General features: G+C 37.9%; 1 protein-coding gene across 1 annotated transcript in view; it reads left to right on the top strand.

Annotated features, from left to right (window-relative positions):
- The first annotated feature begins 61 nt into the window (after positions 1-61).
- LOC121329577 (transcriptional enhancer factor TEF-1) overlaps positions 62-21383 on the top strand; it is a 38112-nt gene continuing 16790 nt past the window's right edge. The window contains exon 1 of the mRNA XM_041275225.1: positions 62-139. Coding sequence (XP_041131159.1) covers positions 133-139 — 7 coding nt within the window. The 5' untranslated portion in view covers positions 62-132. The remainder of the gene's footprint in view (positions 140-21383) is intronic.

The following is a 21383-nucleotide window of genomic DNA, read 5'->3' on the forward strand; positions in this document are numbered from 1 at the left end:
TCCGCAGAGAAGAGCCTCGACAATGATGCAGAAGGTGTCTGGAGCCCTGACATTGAACAGAGCTTTCAGGAGGCACTGGCTATCTACCCTCCATGTGGAAGGAGGAAAATCATCTTATCAGATGAAGGGAAGATGTATGGTAAGTAGCAAGGATTCCCATTGTTACTCAGAGTGGGTAGTGGATCCAAAACCTCAGTGGTGCCTAACATGCATGTTTACCCCTCCCTCCAGATTATACAAAATGTGAACAAACAGTTTATCTGCCGTTTAAAGGGTTGCTAGGAATATTGTGTTTTTTAAAAAAATTAACAAAAATTTTTGGTTTTAATTTAGACCCACGCTTCGTTGTCCACTAGTAAATTAAAACAATGAATTAATTAATTCATCGGAGTACTGTACAAACAGCTATCTTAAAACGGTTATTACTACTATTTGAGTATTCGCAAAGTCCTGTTACCCGCCAGTGGCAACCAGATATGAATGTTCCAGGCTCTGGAAGTAGGAGTCTATAAGTAAACCAGCATGAACTATTAGTGAGAGCAGATGGTACTGTGGCTGCCACCAGCTGTGCCCCTCCCCCATTCCTGGCTGGGTGATGTCATGGAAAGTAGGAATATTTCCTTTCTGTGGTGTTGGAGTCTCTCACAGCCTGTCAGTGTCAAATGAAGGCAGAAAGAACCCTCGGGGCATTAGTTTGCAGCTGTCATGTGACCCCTTTGGCCAAATGAAATGTAAAGTCTAGAAAACAGAGCGTTGTAATGAAGCTTCTCAGCTGCTGGTACAAAGAGATTTTAGACCACAGATCCCAGGCACATTGTGTTTGCCAAAAAAATATGCTCAGTCTGCACAGGATTAAAGTATAATAAATACATTTGCTTTGTAAGTTTTAAATGATTAGCTTTAAATATGCTGGGCCATCATTTTGTAGGAAATTTGTCAGTTACAAACAATTTGATTGAAAACATGCCGTTTAGTAATTGGCACTGGGAGATGCAATAAGTAATAATTTATAAAAAGTTGTGGAACAGTTTTGAAGAACTCCAAGATTGCATACATACGGCATGCAATGTGTTTTTTATCTGTAAAGAAATACTGTGAGCAGCACATGTCTGAACTACATTGTAACAATGTTTAATTTGTATGTTCTCAGATAATTAAATAGCGTTTGAAAAACTTAGGTAAGATTGTTCCTGTGGTGAGGAGTTCAAATCATTTTAGACTTAATCATGATCGTATTAGCTGACCACCCGCAGTGTTTTACTGGGCACAAGGGGTATAAAAATAGCTTCGGCATTTTAGGAGCACTTCATTTGAGCCCCAGCTATTTCAATGCTCTTCAGTCATATTGTAAAAAATAAAAACAGGCCCCCGCAGATGGTCAGTTAATTAAAATATGACTGTATTGCATGTTAAGGGCTGTGGTCTCACCAACAGCCTCCAGAATTTAGACTGCTTCTTGTCTCTGCTTGTCTACTGAAATGAACACAGGATTTAAAAAAGAAAAGTTACAGGGATATTTCAGTCCTGGTTTTGAATATTGTAAACTGATTTGGCTGTGTGTATAATCAATTTAAGCTTTCACTTTATGACACTGAAGTGCAGACAATTAAATCCAAAGTCTGACACAAGCCTGCTCTTCATGAGTCTGTGTTTGATTGAACATTTTCTGACCTGAAGAAGCCTCAAACCTCTCACGCTTCATATTTGCATTTCTAAACAAGCCTTCTGCTTTTAGGATATACATAGTGTTTATCCAGTTTATTCTGAATTTTAAAGCAAAAATTACCAGATTTTTTTTTTTTTAAACTGGCCATCTGTTTTTACTGATTTATACCCAATTTTTGTCTCCAATATTTTCCCGGTGCTATTTTCTAGGAAATATTTTGTTCAAAATGCTGTTTTATTTTGACTCCAACATTATAATAAGCAGCTCTATACTGTATCCTAGGATACAGCAGATGTTTAGATGACAGGTGACAAATAACATTCAAATGTGGTTCTCTGTCACTTCACAAACACATTATCACCTGATTATGTTGGCGAATCAAAGTCTGATTATTGTGGCAGTCGCTGGATGTGGTAACAACTAAATTGCAATACTTGCACGAAAATATAATATTTTTAGTGAATGGAGAGAAAACATAAATCGGTTTATGAATATTCAAAAGAAAACTAATAGCAGAAGTGGGTGAGATGAGACAGAGGATGCATAGCGCTGCAAATACTGCTGCATTGAGGTGCGTGTTCACACTGACAATAAAAGAACATACTGAAAACTAAGCAACACATTAAACTAAAACAAGAAAGTGAACTGAGAGATGAGCAATCCATTTGAGGCTTTTACACAGGCTTTAATAAAAAGAGAGTGCAGAATGACTGTATTGATGAGTTTGTCAGAGCGCTGTGCTTTGCAGGACAGCCACTGTTTATTGCAGAGAGGTATGTATTGGTGACTTTGTGCAACAGTTCTGTCTGTCCATCAGCTAAAACACTGCCTAACACTGACAATCTCTTAACTGTAAATGTTTGACAGAAAATGGTGATTTAGTTGGTAAACTTATATGCATTGATGGAAATGTCCAGTGTGATTTTTGACCCTTCTCCCAATGGCTTGCACCACCCAGTTCTGTCAATTCTTTTCTTTTTATGATTTCAAGGCGAATAAACCTGGCTTGCTTTGTGCTGATGTCATGTTCATACCTTCTGTAGATACTGTTTCCGTCAGCACAGCGATTGCCCAAACCTTCGATAAGTGCCAGCTAACGTGGGAGAATGTGGCTTCGACTTGCACAGATTCTGCTTTATCGTACATGCCAGGGACATTGTTAATCAGAAACCAGAACTGCTACGCACACATGCAAAGTGTGTATACAGAGATTTTTTTCCACTCGATTTTTACCTACGTTTTAATTAAAAACAATTTTTACAGATTTTATTTTTTGAAATATTTTTTTTAATCCCTATTTTAATAAACTCTGAAAAATTCCCAGAGATTTTTTGTAAAGATAAAAACCAAAAACGCAGCACACTAGATGCAGTGTGTGTGTGTGTGTGTGTGTGTGTGTGTGTATATCTATATATATATATATATATATATATATATATATATATATATATATATATATATATATATATATATATATATATATATATATATATATATATATATATATATATATATATATATATATATATATATATTTTTTATTTGCAAAGGTGTTACTGTTTTATGCTCTTTTAGACCAGGAGATAAAACTTGTTTGGCTGCCAGCCTGGGAGCTCCTCATTCTGGAGTGTCTTTACCAGCGAGATGCTGTTGGAATACTGACAGTGAAAATTAGGCTCTGCCTTATAGATATATATTGTTTGTTTTTTTGTTTGTAAATCTCCAGCCAGGTGCAGCCATTTCCAGAGATAACAGAAATATAATAATAAAATAACAAATTAAAGAAGTTTGTTTTATTCCTGCACACAAATCTACATAGATAATTGCCACGGGTCACAGTGACCCGAAACATCTTATTTGTATGCATGACCTGTTCTAAAAAAAATAAACATCTCAAAGGTTCTATTTTCTGTGTATTAGTTCATGACTTAGGAAAAGTCATAAAATATTACACAGAAAAGGAAAAGAAAAATAGCATTTAAGCTAATTGGAAACTAGAATCGGGTCAAATAGACACGAAACCTAATAGGAGGGTTGAGTAAACATGAAAATGAATGCAGTATTTATTAATGTATATGATCTAGTGTTTCAGTACACAGTTTTACAAAACGTACACTCTGCATTACTGGAACACTGTACACATGTAGGATTAGAATTATGTAGTTACAGAACACATATGGTAAACGCGCTATTATGTTTCTATGCAATAGAAATGTTTGGTGGTAGGCAATAGCAGATGTGGAAGGTATCAGATTGCATGTTTATTCAACTGGTAATGCAATCAAAGTGCTGAGAAGTGCAGTGGTATTTAAGAGCTGCAAACTAAAATATAACACGCTTGAAAAGAATATATTTAACGGTTCGTAAAGTTGGGTTCAGTTTGCATCTCTGTACGGGGTAGGGGTTCATGGTATTGTAACACGTGTATGTTTGAAACACTGTACTGCTTTCTCTTTTCCTGTCTTGGAACGGAGGTGAATTACCAGGAATCCACGTTTTTACCAGCTGTCCTTACAAATAGATCTGGCTGAAAATATCTGTAATATCCGCAGCTTTATCAAGGTTTCCTGATACTGAATGCAAGTTGCTCATCTGCTTTTTTAATAATAATAAGGATGAACACTGGCCAAGTTTTTATTGTATGAATTGTACTTTTAATAATGGATTTTTTTCTTATTTAACCTTGAAACCTCATAATTAATAGAATTGTGGTATTTCAGTTAAACTGATGATAACATTCAACTTGTTTGTTGTTCATTGGAAGTTCGGTCTAGTCCTGGGTTATTTAGTATTTCTATCAAATGTTCTTGATTTTGTGCAGAATTGTGGCCTTTTTAGTAAATTTTTATTTCAATCAGCCAACCAACCAACCAGTTAGGACTACAACGAAGGATACATTTTGACCTTCGAAGTTTCAGAACACGTTACCGAAGGAAGGTTCGAACCTTTGATGGTGCTCATTTGCATAATTTACTGGTGATGTCACCATAACGACGTGTTTGTATTTTATTGACAATCCTATTTTACAGTAAACCATATACATATAATAACACATTCACATGTAGTTAAGAAATTTGTTATATAGAACAGCAATCATGTTTTTATAATTAATACGAATAAAAAGTACAAGTTGTTCATTTACACGTGATTGCTGCCGCTCGCAATATATACAGTAAGCTTGCATTGCAGCAGCATCAACTGCAGCAGACTTGGGCAAAACAAAGCTTTTAAACAGTCACCGTTCCAAGCAGGTTATCAGTCACATTTTACTACTACCAAAAATATCAATAACATGAAGTCGCGCTTGTCAAGTGACCCCAGAGACTGGTTGTGCTACAGGGGGGTTTCAAGACATTTCTTTCAATACAGCTTACGCTGTACAACGCTTTGCTGTCGAGATGAAGAAATTAAAGGTTTGCCTCTGGAGCTGGAGGAGGGAGGGGCGGACGGTGCTAGGTCTTCTAAATTAAAATTCTCTTACACTGTCTCGTACACGAGGTATTCAGTACATATTTTACTGAAGCACTGTAACCGCTATAGGTACCTCCCAGTGCTTTGGATACTATACCCTGCTCCATACATGGCAGCGGCACCTTAGAGTTGCTACGTATAACGATCTGATAGTGGATTTTAATACAACTTATGTTTACGTAATATGCATTATACAAATCAAAATTAATTTTTTGCATGCGAGTGCCATTTAATGTGTGATTAATAGTATTCATATATTGACAAACTCTTCTGTTAACAGAGAGAAAAAAACAAAAAACATACAGCGCGTGAATGCCACCTGACGAACCTTCGAAGGTTTAAAACTACTAATAAACACTCTTCCCTGTGGTGTTTTGCAAGACTTCACATGTTAATCACTGCACTGATCACTGTCACCAAATAGTAGTGAATCTCAGTTTTTTCAACTGATTTCCCCCCGTCCCGTCCCGTCACTTCTCTATGATTTTAAATTAACTTAGTATTGCTTTGCGTTTAACAGCAAGTAGCAGGGTTCTGAAAAGTATAGCATTGTGCGTCCCCATGTGTTTCTACAACTTCTTAACCTGTAATTTAATTATTAACATCAACAGCTTTTTACACTTACAAATTTAAAGTCTGTTTCAAAACTGTTTTTAAAATGTGCGCTTTAGTGCACTGGGGTTTGAGATCCACCCTCTAAATCGCTGCAGGAAGAGCGTTTTTAAAAAAAATAAAATAACAAGTGCTCTGGCTTTTCTGTTCCGTACCACATCATGGATCACTATCGCTGTGTTACCTGTTTGACAACGTGGGCAGTAATCCTTACACTAGCAGTGCACTAGAGCGGACATTTTAAAAAGAGCTTTGAAACTTTACTGTGTAAAAAGTTGTCAATGTTAACAATTACAGGTATGTTATTTAAACAGTTGTAGCAACACGTGGAGATGTGTAACACTGTAGTTTTTGAAACCCTGCTACTTACTCTTTTAAATACCCTTAGATAATAGATTTCTGTAATTTCTGTGATGTTGGTTTAAATTCAGTTCATTTCAAAAGTAACAAGATGCCTTTGATGGCATGGTATTGTATATTTAGTAAGTAAAAAAGAAACAGAAAAAAACATGCAGCTGAAACATCTCAGCAAAGGCAGTAATGCATACATTTTTGTTCATTTTGAACAATGTTTTGATTTGCTTCTCTCGTTCTTATGGTATCTGCAACTGAAGCAAAGGCTCAGGTATTTTAGCAATGAGAGACTCGTGGATTGCGTAAGATGTTGTGCATTGCTCACTGTGAGAAACACAGTCCTTAAGCCTTTGTTCTCTTGGGTGAATGCAGTTAATTAGCAACTGTCTCTTAGCAACTGCCTCTTGGTTCAAAACAATGTCTAATTTTTGCAGCTAAGCTTATCATACTGTTTACCTGAAGGGCTTTTTGCTGCTTTGAGCCTCATTTGAGCTGGCTCTCTGCCTGGATTTAGAGGTTAATTGTGAAGACAGCAGAAGCACTATGGCAGTAAACACTGCTCTGTAATCTGATTTCTAGAAACACATGCAGGTACAGCCAGTATTTACAGGTAAAAAAAGATCAAGGTACTTAACTGCCCAACCTTTGTGTGTTTGGATACAAATGTGCCAACCAACCAACAAACTAAGATGTTTTTGTCAAATGTCAGTTTCCTATGATGAGATTGGGGGGGTGGGGGGGGGTGGCAGGGTCTACATTAGTGCTTGAAATTAGCACAGAGAATCTTCAGTGCGTTTTGAATGAAGGGAGCTTAACTTATTAGCTCTAACTACTTTTACGATGTGTGAAATAGCCATCTGCTGGGCTAGTTGTTTGCATTTCTTAGTTTTGCTGTGGCTTGAATGATATATTTTCAGAAGAGCATTGATAATGTGCTAACAGGCAAAGATACTTTTAAACATGAGAAATAAAAAAAAAAATGAAAAGACGGGAGTGGGCAAAATAAAACATAAATGTCTGTATTTAGGATGTTTCAGACAGAAGTCTTAAATCTGTTTGTTTTCCAAAGTAAAATTTGAGTCGATCAATGTTGTTGTCATAGTAGATCTCGGGTGATTTGGAGAGAGCAGAAGAGGGAAACCACACAAATTAATATGTAAGTATGTATTTATTTATTTATTTATGAAAACAGCAGGAAGATCCAACAGCATTTAGAAGATGGAACCAAATGTTCTTATGCAGTGTGCCAATGTGCTGACCCGTTCTCATACCCGGTTACCTCATGAGAAATTTAGGAATTTGTTTTGCTACCATATATAACTGCAATGGGTAGTGTTGTGTGAGGCACTGCCATTATGGATTCTGTCCCCTGTCGGCTTCTTTTGCTTAGTGGTTAAGAAGCTTGCTTAATCTTTGCCACCAGTTTTAACATTGCAACCTCTTATCAGTTTAAATTAGTGTTTGTTTGGAAGGGGTTATAATGTCATTAAACATGTGGCAGCTGGTCGGCAGGTTTTTGGTGTCTGATAAGGAAGAGCTCGTTCTCTTGAGTGTTGATTCTACTTTGGTGACCTGAAACTGAATTTCCATCACATGGCTGGTAAATAATGCCTCTCTACCTTAAAACTAGCACCAACTTTGGCACCAGGAGTACATTTAGATTATGGCTTATAATTGGTTTTAATGAGCACCAATCCTTGGAACAGGGGTATTTTGCTGATGTCAAGGATCGTATTGGAATGATGCCTGAGCTGTTCTCTCATGTTCTAGAACACCCTCCAGGGCAGGTATTATTCAGAGGGGAGAAAAGATCTGATTTGGAGAGGGCAGACTTGCTCATGCATCAAGCAACTCTGTGGAAACCCTGTTATTTGAATGGCATTTTAGGTAACATGGTATCTCCTGCAATAAATTAAAAAAAAAAACGCTGCTCAAATCTTATTTATTTTTTTAGGTGAACGGGGGGGGGAGAGATGCTGAAGACAATTTAAAATCCTTCCTCTGGCACTGTGTAGTCAGCAACACCACATGTTTGGGCTTGTACTCTGGTTTTACTCAGATTTAGAAGATCAGCAATGCACACACACTATACCAGAGATTCTAGTTTTCTTTTGAGTTTTAATATGCAGTCCTCCTACATAAATATGTCAAGGAGCCAGCCAAACACACTAAATAGTGATAGATCAGAGTTATGTCGGATTATTGTTTTATTATACACAGTAAGGCCTTGTTTACTTCGATTTTAGATATTTCTGACCCAGTCACTGTATAAAAGCCACAAACAAAGCTGCTGTCTGTGTGAAGTTAAACAGCATCGCCCCTTGCCTAACGAAATGGAAGAAAAAAAGGCCTAGGGCTCAAAGGAACCTGTTGATGTACTTTAAAAAAAAAAAAAAAAAAAAAAAAAAAAAAAAAAACCTTGAGGTGTTTTTCTTTGTTTCATGGTGTTGTTAACTTGAACAATGCCCAACGTTGACAGTGTAGCTGTATCTTTGCACCTGGTTTTAAGAAAAATTACACATCTGTTTCAGCAAAAGCTTTTATGTCCTGGAAGCCGAGACTGTAAAGTAGGGAAGTACTTCAAGATACAATTCTCCTTTTAAAATACATTTGAAGGGTTTGATGGACTAAGAAAAATGTACTTTATAATAATGGGCTGTCCTGCATGTTGTTTCGGAACTGAAATCTGTCTTGAATAGATGAGATCATTTGATCTATGTTGTCTGCATAATATTACTGGGCCAGCTGTAATGCAAAAAAAACCCATCATTCCACTCTTTGTGCTGTGTTAAGAATTGACTGTTAGACAAATATTCATTGCAAACAACCAGGACCATGTGTCCATTGCACCTGTGTGATTAAACATTGTTTACAAATATTCTGTGGCTGTTGCCCAGTATTGCTTTTCACACATGTGAAAGGAGAGCTCTCTCGCAAGACACCAAAGATACTTCGGCTCGGCGAACCTGCCACTGATGCCAGGGTCTGGAAAGGTTTGTAAACCAAGCAGGAAAGCTTCCTTTTAAGGTCTGATTCTGAATAGATTTCCAGGATTTAGCCAGGGTACTTGAGTCGGAGGCCTTTCTAGCTGGGCATGTAAAGTCAAAGATGAAACTCCTGAGGAGTTACATGGGTGGGGTTTGGTTATCAAGAGTCAGAGGTCATGAGTTCAGAGGTTGCATCTCCTTGTGTTGAACTGTCATGTTAAAGAAATATGATTTAATTGGAGTTTTCACTGAAAGGCATTGCTTTGTTGAAGCTGACTCATGACTGCCCTTAACTAGATAATTGCTTTTTCCCCGCAGGCTAAAGCAACATATTTTTCTAATGTTTGTGCGTAATACCATTTTAATTAGCATAGATCTGAATGCCTTTTTTTGTCTGTTAGTGTAGAAAAATGTATTTGGTTGATACAAGCAATGATAATTCAGTTGCTGTAGTTTTAAAGATTGTTGTGCATTGCTTTTGATTCGTGTCTTGCTAAACAAAAAATTACAAATTAAATTACTGTCATGAGTAATGGCTAAACTTTGAAAAACAGTACACAGTGACATTTCTGTATATATTTAAAATATTTCCCTAATGTGACAACATGTTAACATTTATATTTTACCATTTTAATCATGTTTGTTAATTAAAATATATCTTTTGCATTCCAACTGAAGAGATAAAAATAGCTTCTAAACTTTTTAAATTATTATTATTTTATTAAAAAAGGTAGAAACTCTACCTGGGAAGGGGGTCTGTGTATACCAGCCAAATAAATGCATTTTATATGTTTTAAGCGTAATCCTGTTTACAAAAAAAATAGAAATCTTCTTCAGGTGCACCAGTTTTCCAAGACTGCAGCTAGGCTAATCCCTGATTTACTTGGGCGTTTAGAAACAGCTGTAACATTATGCATTTGTAAAGCTGTGCACACACACTTGCAGTGAAAATGTATATTGCACTGAGCCAGAGAGGAAACGGATGATTTCTTCCTGTTTTGCAGGATAATGAATTTTCCCACCTGAACCTGCTGTAGCATAGTGAACAAACCATGCATTAATGCGTTTTTCTTTTTTTAGTTTTTTGACATTTCTTTGAAAGTGCAACAGAGGTGCCGGCTTACATGCCACGTGTCTTGTCTAGATGGGCAACTCCAGCCTGGGTGGTTATTACAAAGATGATGCAATGTAAAACCAACCAGTTATATTACTTTCTTCATTTAAAACACGATGCACTTCATGATGTCAATATTAACAAAAAAAAGTGCAGGCTTCTTTAAATGTACTGTTGGCGCTCTATTCTGATCTTTAAAGGAGTTATTAGGGTGTGTCGGAGTGAAACAGGCTGCAGATTTCTCTTGAGCAATGCGTGGGCTGGTTTCAGGTTGCATCAGTTTTGATTGGCCCTTGCACTATTTAAATGTGGTATCCAACTGACTGTAGCATCTTAACGATGCAGCATTCAAAATTTTCAGCATTCACAATCAGAAACGATTAACTTGCTTTTGCATTGGTTAAATGTTGAATGGTTTTGGTCGCCTAGTCTATAAAAACAGTTTAATACCCCCCCAAAAATAAGATAGCTGGTTTTAAATATCTGATTTTTGTCTTAATGGAAAACATCTACAGTACTGTGTTGTAGCTTGCTTGGTTTATTCGCATTGAGATTATTTCTGGCACACTAGTTATTAAAAAAGAAATATTTTTTTTGTATGCTTAACAGGAGTCTTCAGAGGACTGAGGCAAGTTGACCTTATTGTCAAACCAAAGATATTGTACTGTAGGGGATTGTTTTCCAGTGAACTGAAGCCAGATTAATGGAAACAGTGAAGGGGGGGGGGGTTTGCAGTGTACACCCCCCCCCCCCCCCCTTCCCCAGTTAGATCAAGAGATGGACCTCTTTGGTTCCTTTTCACGTAAAAAACAAAAGAATACTGTCAGGTTTGACTTTTCATTTGCACGTTCTGACCATTGCTAACATGCTTTCTTCATGCTCCTGATACTAGATTGATTCTGAGAAAACTACAAGTATTGATTTAACCCTGTATCTGACTAGCAAAGCCGGGGCACCTGCCAGCACAGTCTTAGCACATTACAACTGCTTGCTTGTAATTCCTCGGAGGACTCATAATAACTACTGCATTTGTCTTCTCGTCCTCCTGAAATTATTCTAGCAGTTGTCTGAGTCAATGCTGATTCATTTGATCCCACTCTCCTGCAAGACATATTCCAGCCCGATAGACTTTGCTCACCAGTAATATATGTGATGACATAGTTAGTCTTACCTAATTGATAGAGTGATTCAGGCTATCTATGCTGAACAATATTAATTGGTCCCCAGTGGCCAAATTAGAATCGACCAGGTGGAGCCGGCCATATTAGCCTCTCGTCAAGTACAGCCTCTCGTCAAGGAAGTAAATGCAATTTGAACTGCAAATTGACAAAGCCTTCAATCATGCTGGAACTGTGTGTCGAGAATAATCAACAAGTAAGACATGCTGTGCAAATCTAGTGGTTTTCTTTTATTGCCAACAGTAAGCCAAATTGGTGCTAGTACATACTGGCAAGACGGATGGCTCTTTACTGGTGAATGTTTTGTAGCACATCTTTTAGATTTAGATTGATAGACCCTGATATGTTGCTTGGACAGTAATGAACCAGTTTAGTACCAGTTTATTTTATCCTTCTTATCTGGTTTATTTGTGCCAACACTACTGTTTTTAAAGGTCAAGCCGCAACTCTTTTTCAGTTTTACTCTGAAGGATTATTACTGAAGTCATAATAAATACATTATAAGCTGACCAGTTTAATTCCTCTGCTCAAGTAAAACCAGTGGCACATTTGTGGAACAGACAGAACTAGAGAGGTGCCTGCTACTGTTAGATGTGATGGCTAAATAGGGTTAAAGATTAAAATGAGAAGTTATTTAACTGTACGTTCTGTATGCAGGCTGACGCAGGTAAATAGAAAACATATTTAGAGAGGTCTGGGTACATGCTGTAGTGTTTATTCTATGTATTTTTTTCAAAATGGATTAGCATAAAACCACATGTATTCCTTTTTAAGAGGCAGCATAACAAGGTTTTACTGTATAAGGAAGCCCTTATTTAATAGCATTGGTATTGCACCATACCAAGTGGGTTCCAATCAAATGAATTGCATCTGGAATCAACAAATTGTAAGCAGGATGGCCGCTTTTCGATTTTAATCGGTAGAGCTCGTTTAAATGTTCCCAAAAAGTGAGTTTGACTGAAATAAATTTATATAGGATAAACATCAGTAAAACCACTCGCTATTTAATTTATTTTTCTTACCAAAATTATAATTTAGAAATCATCTCTAGCCTGTGTAGTTTTTATACTTGCTGTCTGTCTTCGTTTCCGTTCTGCTCTGAATGGCTAGCGGTCGCTGTCAGTCAGCTAGGCGCTAATGTAGTTTCATCTTGTTCCGACAGATCTCGTTGACTGAAGCAGCGCTGCAGTGCTCTCATTCGTTTTTAAATGACTGTCAATCATCAAACCTGCACCGACTGTGCACCAGCTACAACGCCTGTCATTCAAAGTGCCTGCTTTTGAAATTAGTGGGTTAAGGTGTAGGTAGGCTTTTGCTGTAGGTATACGGTGACAGTTACTAGTTTTGATTTGAAAATGGGGCACAAGTGGAAAACACTTGGAAGATTGTGCACAATACCCTGACCTACGGCTGAAGTCTCTGTGGCAGGATGAAGCAGGCCCGTCTGCCTCGCCTAACAGTGACTCTGAGTCCAGCTGTGCTGAAGCAGGAGAGGGGGAGCTCAGACTCCCACTGATAAGTGCAAATTAGTTCTGGTTAATGTTTAATTCTGTGCATAGTTTTACTAGTAAATCTGTGCTATAAAAGTCTGTGTAATACACTTTTACATTGCATTTTCGACGGCTTATTTGAGACCATTTTTAAATTTTGTGTAGGATCTTTATCAATACGAGGTATAGCTCTGCCGTGACCAATTGTTATTTCAGCTAGAATGTTGGTAACCATGGTTTTGTTGCATGTTGAATATGATAAAGGGGTTTTGCTAAATGAGACGTTTCTCAGTTGCAAAAAAAAAAAAAAAAAAAGAATAGCAAGCCTACCTATCAATGTTTAGAAATATTCACTTTGCATGACTGTACTACAGTATAAGACATCTCATACAGCAGATACAAGTTCACTGATTACAGGTAGTCTGCTTCTGCAGATTTCTTACAGGTGAAAAAACAGACACGGTGCTTGTGTCTGTATGTAATAAAAGCAGCAGTTCAAAGGGGAGTGCAAACAGGTGCAAAAACACCTGGGTATCTCCTTTCAAGTTTGCAAAGAGAGGAACATACGAAGGCTTCAGGCATTGAAAACCAACTTCTATTAATCAATAGGTGTTTGTTGTGTGATGGTAGCTTCTAACATTTACACTAGCTGCTTTTAAGCTGGCTTCAAGCCGGCTTAGCTTCTAGGATAAAAATGGCCTCTTTCAGAGTTTGGCTTTGCGATGGCTTTGGTCTGTGTTTTGCTTAACTGTGAGCACATCTGACCCTGAGTCGGCTCACGCAGAGGCAAGTTGTGAGCAACGCCCCCTCATCAGTGTCACTCAGCCGTCTCCTTGGGAACAGAACGCATAAACACACTCGGCCGAAGCCATCGACATGACGGCAGAGCTGGTACTTGCTCGTCTCTTCTGGGCAATTTCACTAATACACAGGATCCTGGGTATTAATCTTAGTACATTTGTCTATTTTATCTATATTTATTTATTTATTTATTTATTTATATGAAAACGGAGAACCAACAAAATACTACACTTCAGTTCATATAGTACGTCCTAGTTTCATACTGTATTGCCCTCTATTGTTAGACACATAGATATGCTGGGGCCGTGTGTGTGTTTGCAATATTATTAAGCAAAGTATACGTTTTTAATTTTATACAGAAACATTTTGTTTGATATGTGCATGGTATAAAAATGGGAGTTCTCAAGTAGAGAAATAAACTTTTATTTTTGGATCAACTTCTGCCCTTCAGTAACATATACTGGTAACTTTATACAGATTAGAAATTCTAGGCCCTCAGGTTGTAATTGGAACGAAAACACTTGTGTAATACAATATATGTTTGTTAGTGGCCAAATAAGGGCCAGCGTTAACTGTAAAATAGAGTAGTTTAAATAATTAAATGCATTTAATTTTCAACAATTGAAATGGCTGTTTCTTTTTGCCAAATCAGTGCCAGTTTAGTGTGGTTTGTGGTTTTGTAATTCATACTGATGTTCATTAGGGACAAGGCCAAGACCTGCAGTCATCATTATGATCAGACTAATTTTCCAGTAGCTCTCTAGCCCAGAATTATTCAAATTCAAGATTAACGATCACAAATGTACGTGTGTGTGTGTGTGTGTGTGTGTGTGTGTGTGTGTGTGTGTTTTTTCAGTAATATTTATGGGACATGTTTTAAAGAGAACTCACAATATGCTTTTCCTAGTTTATTTTACAGAATCTAAGTGCAACACAAATGATTTTCTACTAATACAGCCACAATTTATTTCATATGTACATGCATGAATATTAGCCGTTTACATCTCAAGATTGTTTTTCTTTTGGCGGGAGTTCACAGGAACTGTGTTTGTGGGTAAACGGGTTCGAGAAACACAGCAGGACAGTGGATACTGTGGAGTAGTACATATGCCTCAGAATGCTCTCTGGAATTCATCTGGAGGAACTGAAGCTAAAGGAAAGTGTAGAGGTCATAGGGGGTAGCAGTGCCAACAACCTGTGCTAGTGGAAGACCCATAGTTTTGATCTATCACCATCTAAAAACACTGGGTGTGTGCTGTTATGACAACAAGACCGTCCAATCATCTTGCACCAAGGAACAGCCTGCAGACTTTCTGACTTTGGCCTTGATGCCCTCCTTTAGACTTTCTTTTCAAATCCAAGGGGCCACACTATAGGGATTTAAATGGCCTTCAATAGCCAGCTGGTGGACTGAGTCAGATGTGGGATTGTGGACCTTTTTTTCTCTCGCAGGGAGCTTCACTGTGCTTTGTTTAGCCTTAATTACCACCTCAGGGCTACAACACCTTCGTAGGAAGACTTCTATAGTCTGAGGAGATACAATCAGATTAAAGCACCCTCTTTTGGAGGAGGTATTTTGAAATGAATCTCTGATGAAAGATGCTGATCTTTAATGTATGAAAAGGGTGCTTCTCATCATTTGCACTACAGGTTTAAAATATTAAAATAAGAGTTGTTTAATAATCCAGTAAATACAGTGTTAAATGCAAGTGTGGTATTAAATCTGATTTTATGAATTACACAAGGCTTAGAGTTAATTGTTTTAAAGCAGTCAACTCAGTAACACATTACAGTAAAATTAATAAGTTCTTATGACAGTACATCTTAGTAATGGTTTTTGGATGTTAGTGAGTTTGTGACCTTACAAGTGAAGAACTCCTGAATATAGACTGCTGGGATTTTAAAGATATACTTACAATGTACGCTTTCTCCATTTAAAAAAAAAAAAAAACTGTTTCTCTATGTTAACATTTTTAGAATCAAGATTTCTACCAGCATTTCAACAGTTGACTCCTTCCTTTCCTGCTAAACGTTTAAGGTTTTGTTTACAGTGTTTTAAGCCTTGGGCATCTGCGTTTCAAGCCCAGCATTATTCCTTTAAGTAGAAGGTTTTCTGCTTCCTCAGGGCATAGGCAGAACCGGGGACCTCCAAATGAAAAGCTCCATATTGTTGATTCTGTCTATTGTAATGCAAATCTGAGGTTCAGACCCTTGAGTCATCCATCACACATGACTGGACAGCCAGTCTATTGTCCATGCCTTCGGACGATTTGTGTGTAAAGCAGACTCTCTTCCAGGGGCCTAAGCTATTGGATTCTGGGAGTGGAAAAAGAATGGAAAGGATTAAGCCTGCTGTTGCTATGTAAATATAGCCGCATCAGACAAAAACCGTAGGGTTGTATAGAAATACTACCTGGACATTTGAACGGCACGTGAGAGATCAACACCGTTCCAAGAGCAAGCTTTTAACAGATTTAAAGTGTTTAGAAAAGGACATGAATGTGCGGTTTAGCAGCCAGCTCTAATGAGTTTCTGTTGAAACACTTTTTTTTTTTTTTAATCCTCAAGTTGCTGTATAAAAGTGCACAGGAAGGATTTGGGTAAATTTCCGGGTGACTAATTTAGGCCTTTTTATTGTTATTGGTTGCAGTTCAGAAGAAAGGGTTAAATTTGCAGTTGCTTAGAGAAAACAGTAAATGAAAGGTTCTTAAAAGTGTAAGTAGATTGTGTGTGTGTGTGTGTGTTTTGTTAACAATAAAATGCAGCTGCAGTCTTTTAATTGTCAAACATGTTTATATAGCTGTTAAGGACCAGCTTCAGCAGAACTGTTTTGCTGCACATTTCTTTGCAAAGATCTTTAGGAAAGTAATAAGGTGACACTTATTGCAATAACTTCAAAAACATGTCCTGCAGTTACAGTATGTAGCAAAGAACGTTTGAGGTATGTCTGATTTTAATAAAATACTTGAACTGTAACCTCATACATTGGTAGTGTAACAGTTTTTAGAATATGCAATTGGAGCAAAAAACAAAGTATAATTACACTGAAATTGAATGCAGGCATCTTGCATTTTAATTATGCTCAATCATTTTGGGTAAATTTATATAATTGTGATTCCTTTTTGTTGTGACAAATGGCACCAACAGATTATGCCCAAATAAGAATCAATGATAGGCTTCTTTAGAAATATACTGCTCTTGAAAATGACTTTACTCTGCTATTAAAATCAAAGCAGAAAGAGAATAAACAGAAAAGCCACATGAAGTGAACCTTGCGTGTGTGAATATTGTGCAATTTGAAAATACGCCAGACAGAACTCCGTGCAGTCAGTTTACATTATGGTGGACCGTGGGACCAGATTTGACAAAATTTGGGTTGTTAAAACTGCTGCTATAGGCAAGAGAACATTTTAAACAAAACCAACGCCCCTTGTTGGTTAGTAAACTCTCTGCAATGGCAGCCTGTAGCTACCATGACTCTACTGTAACAAAGGAAAAGATGCCGTTGACAAAGGCAACAGTATGTAGATCCAAGATCTTTGACACAGTGACACCCACCGGGACAAGAGACCACAAGCCTTGTCTGGCCATCGCCTGTCAGCGGCTGCAAGGCATGTTGGGATAGGCAGCAAGTAATAAACTAAAACTGGCAATCCATCATCGTGTCTCTGGGAAATGGCCGACGCCAAGAAAGGAGCGACCATTTGTTGCTTGAGATCAAGCATTGCTGTCGCAGCCCTGATCCGGTCAGATCACATCCCGGTCCTACTGGCAGGAATGAGATTTTAGACTCCCTGGCATCTCAAGCAGTCGGTCAGACCACAAGTGCACAAGGAGTGCGTTGAGTCACTCCACTACCACCTGTCTGTTTTTGTTAATTCTAAACCGGAGTATTATTATGATATGAAAGATATTATTTATTAAATTAGGCGCAATGAGATTGAACAGCTCCTATCTGAAATGTCCTGGTGACACCAGCATAAAAACTATACAATTAAATGCATTTCATAGCACGCTGGTGTTTATAGCTCCGAATACAATGAGCAAGCCAATCTGTAATGAGGAAGACATGCAACTGTTGTAAAGCTGTCCAGATTTAGCGCATGCGTGCAGTAATTCAGGTTAACATGGCATGAGTATATCTACAGGTCTTTAGAACCGTTTCTTTTATTCTCGTCTCCCTGTCAATCTCTACTGAATAAGTGGGTGGCACTAGCACCACGTCCTTGTTTTCTGTGTTGCTGAAGCCTAGTGTAACTACTAAATTGGATTTGTTACTGAATGAAAAATCGGCTGCTGCAGGACAATCTGGGGAAAGCAGTGCTGCAGGTTCTTTGTAGGCAGCCAGTTTGAGTGCAATTGATATGCTTTAGGTCCTATTGGGGTCATTGAGATTCAGAGGAAGCTATTCTTAATGGCAGAAAAAAGAGTGGAAGAAATACATGGTCTCACAGCTGCCAAGCAGCATGTGACTACTATGGGGGTCAGGTCATAAATATCTAATCCTTTCCCTGCTGCTTTGACTGGCAACAGGGGAACCTTTTTAATACTGAAGAGTTAAAACAGTTTTTCGTCCGAGACCAGAATTTAATCAGAGCAGAGCAAATAGTTTTATGCTGTTGGAGAAGTGAATAGGTTAGTATGATGGTTTGAAACCAAACCACAAAGGTCCAGGATAAATTCAGAGGGTTAGATAAGCTTCCTGTTGAAACTTGTAAAATTGAACATAAACTTGGATGAGCTAATGCTTAAAATGGGTTTGATTTGACTGTGTAATTCTGTATATTGTAAAAAAATAAAATGAATAAAAATGAAAATGACCCACTGCTTCCAACGCCTACGAGTCACCGTTCCTGCATGGCCAGATAGGTTGTCATTAACTCTGATGCAGGTGGGGGTAATATGGGTGGAGGTTTTACACTTTGCCCAGCCTCTGGGTGGATATCAGCATGGGGAATCTCAAAGCTGTTAGTATCCTACCCACTGTTTGCAAGAGGTGCTACAATTTAGGTGTGCCCCCAGACAGCAGGGCTATTAAAAGAGGTTGAAAGGGTCACTAGCAGAAGTATAAACATCTTAAGGGCATTGTTTTATCATTGATCATAGTTCTTGTGAACAAGATTAACAACCCTGTTTCAGATCACGCATCTCTAATAGTTAAGGGTGACTTTTAGATTTCTTTTTATTGCCAGTAGAGGTAGTGGTAGGCCATTCTTGACTTAACTATAGATCTGTTATTATAATAGAAATAGCCATTTCTTTTATTATGAATTATGAAATGTTTGTTGCTGAATGTCGATTTCTGTTTTTTTTTTTTTTTTTTTTTTTTTTTTTTTTTTTTTTTTTTTTTTTGGAAAAGCCAGTCTTGACACGCACTTTGACAGGCAATAGAAAGGCCACCTGGGATTTGTTTAGAACTACCTTGTTGAAGGGGTGCCTGATTGTTTGGGGGAGGGGGTTCAATATTCATTTTATGTGCATAGCGTTACAATTACAAGAGGGCTTAATTGGAGCGATCCAGTCTGCAATTGAAAATGATCAATGTTTAAATGTTTTGATGCCATGCAAAATGCTGCAGTTCTTCCAGGAAATGAACCTACTTACAGCTGATTTCTATGAGACACAAGGCAGGTCCTTATTGTAGAGGAGAGAGGAGGGGATCTATTTTTTTTTTTTTTTTGGAAAGGGCGGGGATTTCTGGTCCTTAAAGTTGACTGCCTCTTTTTCAAAATGTTGTTTTGCACACCACACAAGAAAGAAAGCAAGCTTGCCAAGTCCTGCTGAGCGTTTTTTTTCAAGCTTGTGAAAAGAATGAATTATTCAGCAGTAAGCATGCTTACAGCTGGCTGTTTGGGGGCTTTGATCTACGAATCAGGCGTCTGCATGAATGCCCTTATTGTCATGTTATGTGTACACAGTGTGTGAATTATTGAAAATAGCGAGGCCCTAGCCTCATCTGGTAGAGATTACAGTGCAGGCATGCTGGGTGAAGGGCTGTAATTGAAAATCCCCAGATGCTGTTTATTTGGCCTGGGTCACATGATCTCCTGCAGTTAGCGTGGCCTTAACAAAACGATACCTGCTAAGAAAGCAAGGCCCATCCTCCCACCAGCTCTGGTCATCAACTCTGAGTCAACACGACACTGAGACACCTGTCCGAGTGTATTTTTAAACTTGAAAAGGTGGTTGTGTGCATTCAGGCTGATTTGAAAACAAGCAATGTTCGATGATGGACAGTTTTGTCTTTTAATTTTACGTGTGTGTGTCTATATATCTATATCTATATCTATCTATCTATCTATCTATATATATATATATATATATATATATATATATATATATATATATATATATATATATATATATATACGTATATATATATACGTGTGTGTATATATATATATATATATATATATATATATATATGTGTGTGTGTGTGTGTGTGTGTATATATATATATATATATATATATATATATATATATATATATATATATATATATATAAAATGTTTGTTGTTTAAATTCTGGAATAGACCATTTTATTTTTTTTCATTTTCTCCCCAATTTGGAAAGCCCAATTAGTTTATTATTTCAACCTGGCTCACCGCTGACACCCCCTCACTGACTCGGGAGAGACAATGACAGACACATGCATTCTCCGAAACAGGTGATGTCAGCCGTCTGGTTCTTTTCACCCTGCTGGCCCGCCATCCAGCCACCTCGGAGATACAGTGTCAGAGGACCACACAGCTCTGAGTAACTTACAGGCAGGCCCGCTGGTGCCCGGCCCGTCTACAGGGGTCGCTGGTGCGTGATGAGCGGAGGACACCCTGGCTGACTGAAGCCCTCTCCACCCCGGGCGGCGCTCTGCCAGTTGTGCGCCACCCCCTAGGAACTCCCATCCACGGTCGGCAGTAGAATAGCCTGGACCCAAACCGGCGACCTCCAGGCTATAGGGGGCATCCTGCACTAAAGAATTAGTGTTTCAGAAAGTTTGATACCATATTGAGATGATGAAGTACGTTTTTCTGGGCTTGACCATATGCGAATGTACAAACATACAGGGCCAGAGCTACTTGGCATTTGCTAGTCAACCTCCAAATCTATGTTACGCAGCAAAACAACAGAGAAAATTAAGGAGTCTTTTGTGCGTTACCAGAATTTTTACATGAGCATCAAAAAAAGAAAAACCTCCAAAAAACCGAGGACACGACCTGGGTGTCCTCCTAGATAGCTGTGGCCATGAGGGCATTAGAATTTTTTGTTGGAATCGTTAGAGGTAACTTGGGTGCCTAGGTGTGTTAAAAGGTTGATCACCCTGAAGACAAAATCATTATAAACACACGGAAGCCCAAACATGCATTCACTAAAAATACATTAATGAGTAATTGTGAGCAGCTGTGAATTTTTTTAAAAACATACAATGTTGGTATGATACATGCCTTGGCTTAGTTATACTTTTTAAACATTTATATTTTAGATTGTATTCTTTTTTTTGTTTTGTTTTGACAAGTCCTAGCAGTTTTTCAGTACCGCTGTCAAATCATGCCATTTATTTTTTATACCCCCCCAGTCAACCGGCAAAAACACAAGAGCCTGTTTACTTTCTTGTGAGACCCCTACTGCTTATATATATATATATATATATATATATATATATATATATATATATATATATATATATATATATATATATATATATATATATT

This window comes from Polyodon spathula, chromosome 17 (genome assembly GCF_017654505.1).
Source record: "Polyodon spathula isolate WHYD16114869_AA chromosome 17, ASM1765450v1, whole genome shotgun sequence".
NCBI lineage: Eukaryota > Metazoa > Chordata > Actinopteri > Acipenseriformes > Polyodontidae > Polyodon > Polyodon spathula.